Below are 9,298 nucleotides of genomic sequence, written 5' to 3' on the forward strand. Positions count from 1 at the left end.
TTATTATTTATGATATTTTAAAATCATACTTGTATATGATAGAATGATGCGCTGCATTAAATAAAATGTGATTTAAAATAATGTATAAGTTTCTGATTGATCAAATCATTTTTATTAAATCATACAATGTATGATTTAATAAAAATGATTTGATCAATCAGAAACTTATATAAATGTAACATTTACAAACCGGTTTATTTATTTAAAAATTATTAACAAAATGAGTGTTATAATTTACAGTTTCTCAAATTATGACAGTCGAAGTTGTTGATTCAGTGAAACGGCGTTATATTATTTTTTACTTTAAAAGTCCGAGGAAATTAAATATATGTACATCAGTCGTCAAGTGAAACAGTATTTTACATACTTTTTCTTGCAGAAATGCTGACAAGTTTTGTCAGTAAAAATAAAAACCCTTTATACTATAAACAATGACTTTAGTGTACTTTTGGGTAGTTAGACGGATCTACCGTTTAATGTAAAAAACAAAACTAAAAGGGTTAAGAGTGTATGTCATAATTAATAAACTACTTCGAATGTTCTATAAAACCAATATATACTGTTTGAAAACTTTATTTGTATTCATCCTCCATTTATGTATGTTAAGGCTTTTTCATCACTAATTAGTACTTGTCCAGATTTAAAAAAATTGGTTTAAAATTACTAGAATCGTTTGTCAAAATGAGCAAGATAAACTTAAAATACACACGTTTGTTTAATACAATTTCATCGAAGGTTAAAAAAAACAAGAGAGAGAAGTTTTTCATTAGTGTAGAGAGGGTTCTTGGGCCGACCAATATTACTAGTATTTCACGTAAACACAAAATTGACTAGAAATACGCCATATTGTAACTTCACTAGAGCGATGAAGGATTTATCAAAATATATATGTTCATTATAATTTATTTGAATCTATGTCAACAGGTACATATATTAAATTGTATATCATACAATGTGTGCTGTAGAAAAAGGGGTGACAGGGTAAATGTAGTATTTTACGAAAAATGGTACAAATGGGTTTACACAAGTCAGTGAACTTCCATTGGCAAGTCCTTTTCTTGTGCTAATTCTTGATCAGCCGTGCTAAGAGAATCATGTCCCGTTTCACTGGAATCGATGTCTTCGCTCATTTCTGGTACGTCGTTTTCAACTTTGATGTCGTGTTCGACTAAAGGTTCCACTTTGATATTGTCACAGCACATGAAAGTCTCGCGAGACCTGTCGTCCGAGGAACTCGGTGAGGAGGAAGAATGGCTGTCCTCTCGCTTGATGACGACGGAACAAGGTGAGCTGTGATGGCACGATTTGTCAGCCATCTGCTTCCCCGCCGCACACGCAGCTTTCTGCACGTGAGTGCCTTTCTCCACACTGAGTTTGTGTTCCGCTGCCTCAGCGTTGGAGATGTTCTCCTGTTTTTTCCATTTTGTCCGGCGGTTCTGGAACCATATCTTCACCTGAAACACCAACAACAATACAATATGTATAAACAAAAATCTGCACATCCATTGATAACGGGAGAGTCTCTCTAGACTACTACCCCCAAAGAGAGTTCATTCAACAACCATTTACTACTGTCAAAAATCTGCTGTCTGTGGTTAGTGGCACCCTGATAGCAAAAGCAGAGTGCGTTATCGGGAAAAAATGGACAGTAAATTGGTATCACGTGTGAAGAGGTAATAGATACGCTCAGTATGCCTCAGTCTAAAGGATTTAAATTGAAACTAACACACATCGCTCGACTTTGTTTGCTCTCGCAGCGCCCAGCAGCTAATGCTATCACCGGGTAATTGCTTAATTGTTTTGCCAGTTATCCACTCGCTGTAATAACAATTACTTAATGCATTTATTGCCTCTAATTGTTCTAAGGACCCTCTTGGATGTAGCACATTAGATCTTCAGTTTTTCTTTTACCCCTTAGATCTTCGGTACATGGTATTTTTTGGCTCCTCAAGAGCAAATATTCGATGTAACCACTGATATTCTAAATTCATCCATTTGCTTTTATATGATTTTACGGCTAATCTAACAAACAGAAAATTACCAAACATTTTTTGGATAATCCGGATTTAAGAACAATAAAGACTTGAACATATTTTTTCTTTAATAAACTTGCATGAAGATAAATATTGTGATAAGAATCCGTTTTCATTACAATTATTACCAGTGTAAAGAGATATAGTGCATTATCTAACTGTTGAACGATCTCAAACTTTATGTAAATACATAAGAAAACAAACAACAAAGCATAAAAAATATAAATGTTTGAAAACACTTTAAAAATATTTCTAACAACAGAAGTGGGGTTTTTGAAAGATAAAATGTTCTTAGGAATTATATGTAGTGGTGCACATAACTTTATATTGAAATTTTAAAAAATCTTCATGAATTATCGTTTGAATACAAATTTATAAATTATTACCTGTGTTTCTGTAACATTTAAGAGTGTTGCCATTTCAGCTCTCTCTGCTGACGAAAGATATTTTTTCTGTTCGAACTGTTTCTCCAGTTCAAATATTTGCCGCCCTGTGAATGTCGTTCGCGCCTTTTTCTTCTTTGTCGTCTGCTCGGGGGACTGACAATCGTCCGTTTTCTTCCGTTTTTCGCTCTCCATTGTTTCATTGTTGTCTATATAATAAAATATTAAAATCTGTTAGCCAAATCAGTCAACATTCATATTACAGTGTAAACAATGCTATTTTTTTTTCTTCTTTTTCTTTGCAAACTCTTTTCATTGTATCGTTATATGTAATGTATAATACATTGTAAAAACTGCAGCTACATTTGTTCGGGCTCGATATTGGATCATGCAAGCTGAAACTTCAAACTGTTTGAAAATGCCGTTATTAACATCAAGGTACATAACTTAAAATTTCTTAGCTTAAATGATTTATCATAAGACCTTATCTTAGTTATTAAACTATTATTCTAGTTATTTAACTATATAGTCTTGGTAAAACAATGTACTATATGTTTAGGCTATATTGATCTCAATAAGAACAAGAGTTTTGTTTTGTATTTTTTTTAAACCAAAGTATAGGTCAGGTAAATATTAAAATTAAAATTTTAAATTTGGAATTCATGAAATTTTTCCCAACTGAATAAAAGTTTATTGCTTAAAAATACATATCAATCAGTTAAAGAACATCTGATTGGTAATTTATTGACCCTAAGCCTCCTTAAGGTGTATTGGACACCTCGATATTGTGACGCACTTCCTATCGTAATAAACATGCAATAAAATCAAGTAGAATTTTAAGTATTTTTTTTTTTTACCAAACTTGTAACCTGACGGCGTAGTGCAATGCAAGGGTTAGAGCGTTAACTACGAATGTAAGTCATGAGTTTGAATCCCGCTTGGGCTTTTCAAATTTAAAACTTTCCCAAAAAATTTTAAAAACTTATATTTTAGTCAAATATTGTAAAATTTGAAAATTCTAAATCACTGAAAGTATTTTGATTCTAATGTAATTTTATCTACATAAATATCGACGTGCGTTCCAAACCACCTTAAATTTTGTCATTTATCCGGTTCAGTTGGGGTTTTCTTACTGGAATTCATTTATGGAATGAATTTAATTTTGACGTATGTTATACGATATAACATATACATGTAACTTGGGACAGTTTAAGCTTTATAAACCGCTAATTTACCATACAAAAAGAGTAGCACTTCAGTAATCGTAAAAAGTTTAATTGATTTTATTTCAATAAATTTAATATTCTCTCTCAGATCAAGACATAACGTTGTATTAATAAAATTAAATCATTTTTCATTCTTATGCTATTTGAATATACTAGTAAAATTATGTAGAAGTCCGTAATATTTTTGATAGAGTTTGTGAAGGCATGGGATTTTTCCCCATATGTTTTACATATATTTAAATCTAACGATCATATCATAATTTATTGATATGCCTTATCTATACGTAACAAACCAGTACAAAATTTTGAGAATTTTAATTTCCCTCATCCAAATAGACATTACATTGTTCTAGTGCAAAAATGAAGACAACATCATGCTTACATAATATATGATACATGTATGTACTAGAAATTCTGTATTTTATTTTTGATTTTCATGGTGGGTGTTTTTTGTAAGTTTAATTAAATTTTGACTTACAGGAAATTAATAATAAGGCGTGCGGACTATTTCTTTCCTCGTTGTTTTTGACATAAAATCAATGTCCTGCCTAAGGGTAGGCGGGAAAAAAAATCTCGTTCATTGAGATACAATGAATGAATGGGGAGTTTTTATTAACAGGGACCCGGGTGCACTAAAATTATTTCATAAAATTAAAGTTTTAACTTCAGCCAGCATCTCCCCTAACATAAGACATACTAAATAACACTGAATTTATAAAACCCTTAATTTACTAGGAGAAAAAATGGAGATCAATATTGACTCTCCATGAAATCAAACTCCGGTGTTTCATTGAGTGTGTGAATTATTAAGGAGGTTGTGTGGTCCACAAATTACACATCAGATGAACGTTAAAACATATGAATCCTTTGGTCATAAACTTTTAATTTTGTAAAGAAAAAAATCCAAAAATTTTTAGCACTTCCGATTATCTTGACATATATACAAAACTTTGCATCTCGAGGAGATTAATTTATTCTAAAACATCAATACTCTTCGGGATCGAAAAAACGTTTCTCAGGCCAAATTGTACTCACACTCAATGACTTGTGTGTGTGACAGTAAGAAATCCGGTGCCTTGTGGTGACATAAACACGTGGTTGATTGCACTATTTAAGAGACGCGGCGACTGAATATTAACTTTATATTACAGTTCTCGATTGCTTCCAGATGTATATGCTGTCAGGCTCTCATCATAGCGAACAGCGGGCGCTAAATCATAATCACTAATTAGTTATCCCAATAGAATAGAGATTTCTGATTGCTACGGATTGATTTTCTAATTTCGATAAACATGAGTGGCGGGGGGTCAAGAATTAATTTTATGACCAGGCGATTAGAATGCGTGGCTAATTGTGACATCTTTTGCGATTGGGATCGACATGCATTAAATACCAGCAATGGTGACTTTGACATGCTACAGTCTGACAGTAACGGCGCCTTAACAATGCCAAATATAGGTAGACGAGTGGTTTATATTTAATTTGAACAAGACCATTTAGCTGTAGGTGACTTTAATTGTCGTATAAAGGTAATATTGTTTACCTAAACGATAATAATAATATTGCCTGTTTATTGTTTATGGATTGTGCGGGCGATTTTAAGAACTGGGTCACCATTTCGTTGGTCTGTAGAGTGCACCCAAATAAAAAGTCAACCAGGGAGAAAAACTATTGAATGAGGATAATAATCAATCGTACATATGTTTATTTGAGGAATTATTTCTGTTCAAATAATTATATATATATTGGGTTATCACATTTCGTTTGATTACATCTCTTTAGCTTAGAGATGATTTATATAGATTTATATATCATATTTTTTTTCCTTTCACTTAATTACCAACCATATGCATTTATCAATATTTAAGAAACAATATTGTTTTCTAAATTCTATTTAATTTTTTTTCCTCGGTATATAAGACAATTCTAAAAACCATAAATATTTCGTTAAATATTGATAAATGGGAAACAATCAGTTAACATCATATATGTATATTTAATAACCTGTGTAACTAATTTCCAGAGAGATTTTGTTATATCAAGATTAATTTTAACGTTAACGATTTTTCGAATTACTGTTTCATGACACATATAAAACTATTCTTCTAAGTGATATCAAATTTAGATTTATGACACAAGAAAACGGTTGATATTTTTTTATTTAAGCACTGGCGATAATAGAGAAGGTACAATTTTTTCTAATCAAAAACAAGAATACAAAGAAGAAAAATAGATAATTTTCTGGATGCCAGTGTAGACTAATACTAATAGGCTCATGGGAAAAGTAAAATATAAAAACCTTTAATTTACAGCACTTTTTAGTAGAAGACATTCTTCAAAATCTCGTCTAACGAGAAAAAATTGATATATATCGGAATACTTAATGAAAACGTTTAAGGGGTAATTTTTTTTTAATGAAATCGTGCAACTTTGTTAATAAGATATAGGAGCGTTATTGTCCTCAGGGGGGACGCGTATACGGTTGAAATCCTTACTTGTTACTGGAGAACCGCTCTTCTGTTGATTGTCGTTTTCTTTCAGGCCGCTTAAACATCCACCACACTTGCATTCGTCCTTGAAACTCTCTCCCCCAGTCGAAAAATGACTCTTCCTGAGGGTCTGCTCTTGACTGTCAGGCGAACTGTCGCAGTCTTTTGTCAGTTTTTTGCCTTCCCCTCTGTTTTTACTTTGGTCGGATAATCCAAGAATGTGTGAAATCAGAAAAGGCGTCGGCTGCTTCGGCGGTGGGTCGTAAATGTGGGGGTGCCAGGTCCTGGGGGTGGTGATGAAATGCACGTCCCGGGGGTGACAGGAAGACAGGAAGGAACCAGCGGCCCGAGGATTGAGTCGACACTCCATGGCGCTGTTTTAGTTTCTTCTCCACGTCTTCTGATTGCTGTTCGACAGAAATCGAACTTAATTTAAAAGCAATTCCCAAAGTGAAAATAAAGAACTGGTAAAAAAAAAAAAGCAAGCAAGCAGCAAAGTCTTCTTCTACGTTAAGTTTATGGCTATTAAAGTTGCATCACGAGGGCGGCAGATTAAATGTACGAGGATGTATTGTTTTCAAGACGAAACGATATTTTTTTTTCTTCTTCTTCTTCAAGTGTAAAGCTTTTCTGTTATTGGCAGACGGTCCTCGTTCAATTAAGTAGCAAATGATTTGTCTAAGCACTTACAGCCACGCTCCCATATCGACATTGGTAACGAGAGAAATTAAAGCCACTAAGTCTCCTCTGATATAAATCTATTAGCCAGTTAATGAGGCCGGAGAAGCGATCCAAGAGGGGAGGTTCCGTCCCTATCAATCAATTGTCACTGCTGAGCCCACCTACCTCCCCAAAACCCCTGGCTATACCACCCGACTCTCTCCTGTAAAAAAAAAAATGAGAAGAGAGATAAAACAAAAAATGATATTTCAAACGTCTTATTGCAGCTTTTCTGTTGTTGTTTTTTGGATTAAAAGGAACAAATTTGCCACTTGGTCGCTGTAATGCGGTGTGTCATCGCTGATCTAATAAATTGTCATAAAACAACACCGATAAGAAAACAGTTGTTTGTTGAGGTGTCGAGGGCATTACTGCAAAAGTCTACCTGGCTCTGAAGAAAGGCGTTATCAGTGCTCGCTGCCTAATCCCCGGGTCTGTTCCGAGCAATAAAAGTTGTATTACATTACTTATTGAGGATAGGGTTTCTCCATTAATATATTCCTTGCCGGCGTTCAAACTCTCTCTCTCCCTCCCTCTCTCTCTCTCCTTGCACGTGGCCAATCTAGAAGCCCAAGAATGCAGATCAAGTTTAGAAGTCAAGGTTTCTTCTGATTTTTATTTTCCAGTTATGTAGAATTAACCAACGCGTTATTTTATCAAAAGATTATATTTGTTATTTTTTGGAAGACACTTTTCTCACTATGAAAATTTTTTTCAGATCGTATCAAATATTTTAAAATCACATTTTTTATAGAACGAATAAGACCGAAGTATTCAAGTTATAATTCTATAATTAGAATTTATTCCAATAGTTATTATCGAAGATATTTTATAATTAAAATCAATGATTTATTGATGACATGTAAAAAACCCAAATAAAAAATATATGTCAAAGAATAAATATTAAACGTTCGAAGTGTGATGTCAAGGATTCCAGCATTACTTACCCAGATAATTCTCAGATTCAATGGCTGTCTTTATTTGATGAGTTTGTTATAATATATATTTTTTCAATAGATTCTTCAGGCTGGGAAAGAACGTATCGACAATTAACATCACAAGAACTGTATATTAAAATCGACGTGCCGTATTCACTCCACGCCAAAGCATTTGTGGCTCGAAACAGGCCGTGATAAATGTAGCAAAAATATTTATGAGAAAACAAAACCGGGAAATTGAACATTTGTTATTAACAATTAATAAAATCGGCCCGAGTTATTGCCAAGCATCGCTGTAAAATTGCAGAATCAGAGCTGAGACGAAAACCAGGAATGGAAATATTAGTTTGTGTTCCATCATACCCTTTACAATTACAAGATTGCTCTATCGCGACATGACAGTTATGATCATTTAAGGAGTCTTTTTCCGCGCGTTATTGGGCCTACCCCGACAATAAACGTTTTCCGTTTCACGTTCTTGTTGGCAACTTATAGATATGATATTGGATAATCGAGGGCTCAGCGATGGCGCTTTATGTGTGGAGACTTTTGCTGCAACCCATGTGTTTCTCATTCCCTCTACTCCTCCTAGCGGGGGGAATCTGCAGTTGTCATGCAGCCGGAGAAATCAAATGTGAGCTTTATCGCCGGGAAGCGTTTACGGCGAATTCTCAATATAACTCGCGCCTGCGCTCAGGCAAGGTGACAACGACGTCACTAGAGGAATGTGTGTACAAACATCTTTTGGTTTTGATTAATAAGTCGTATCTGCTACATTTGATTTGGCGGACAAATATTTACCCGAGCGATTTACAGAAATATTAGTCAACAGAGCTGTTATTGAAGATCTGTGTAATTTCTTTTTAACAATCCTTTTAATATTAAACATGAATTATTTCCAACGTATTTATCAAAAAACTTTAACTCTTATTAACTATGGAATGTCAATGATTTTGTGCTGAAGGCACAATGAATATATTGAAGCAGCAATGGAATTGAGTGGTATGTTATCAATGACATTATTTTTCAATTTTTGCGAATTGCATAGATAATATGATCTGACGTATTTCGGATGATCAAATGATTTTAAACTTTCAAACCATCTTAAAAAAAATGGTATTGATCATTACATGTAAGTATTGGTCACGTACAAAGAACCCAATTGCATTTTCTCATTGAAAAAACTTCCATACATGTAAGCTATAATGATATTTTACCAATACACCACATCCGCATATAATAATACTTTCCACTTTAAAGTGAGTACCTTTATGTTCAATATGATTTTTCTTTTCTGACTGTTAATATATCAAGAAAAAAAACCCATCTTTTTAGCTTTAAGATTTGAATATTCTCCTTTACATTTGTGGGGTTTTTTTAACTCTTTATTTCCAGAAGGTAGAAATGATCACGACCATGACCAAGCCCTTAATAAAAGAAAATTGCTTCGACTTTCTACATGAGCTAAGGTTAGATTTTTTCCCATTTCATTGACACTATCATTATGCA

At 33.6% G+C, this 9,298-nt stretch overlaps 1 protein-coding gene across 1 annotated transcript; it reads right to left on the bottom strand.

Annotated features, from left to right (window-relative positions):
• Positions 1 to 887: 887 nt before the first annotated feature.
• Positions 888 to 7,368, bottom strand: LOC128182527 (transcription factor LBX2-like). Its single transcript, XM_052851207.1, has 4 exons — positions 7,237 to 7,368; positions 6,138 to 7,014; positions 2,420 to 2,625; positions 888 to 1,454 (listed from the first exon to the last, which is right to left on the bottom strand). Exons 2-4 carry the CDS (start codon positions 6,499 to 6,501, stop codon positions 1,029 to 1,031), a joined length of 996 nt encoding a protein of 331 aa, XP_052707167.1. The 5' UTR covers positions 6,502 to 7,014; positions 7,237 to 7,368; the 3' UTR covers positions 888 to 1,028.
• Positions 7,369 to 9,298: the final 1,930 nt, after the last annotated feature.

The sequence above is a fragment of the Crassostrea angulata genome, chromosome 4 (genome assembly GCF_025612915.1).
Source record: "Crassostrea angulata isolate pt1a10 chromosome 4, ASM2561291v2, whole genome shotgun sequence".
Taxonomy (NCBI): domain Eukaryota; kingdom Metazoa; phylum Mollusca; class Bivalvia; order Ostreida; family Ostreidae; genus Magallana; species Magallana angulata.

Excerpts from the sequence above, each read along its gene's own strand:
- LOC128182527 (XM_052851207.1), bottom strand. The coding sequence starts at position 6,501 with ATGGAGTGTCGACTCAATCCTCGGGCCGCTGGTTCCTTCCTGTCTTCC. Across the intron at positions 2,626-6,137 it reads GAGCGGTTCTCCAGTAACAA|ACAACAATGAAACAATGGAG; the intron begins GTAAGGATTTCA and ends TTTATTATATAG. Across the intron at positions 1,455-2,419 it reads TAAATGTTACAGAAACACAG|GTGAAGATATGGTTCCAGAA; the intron begins GTAATAATTTAT and ends TTGGTGTTTCAG.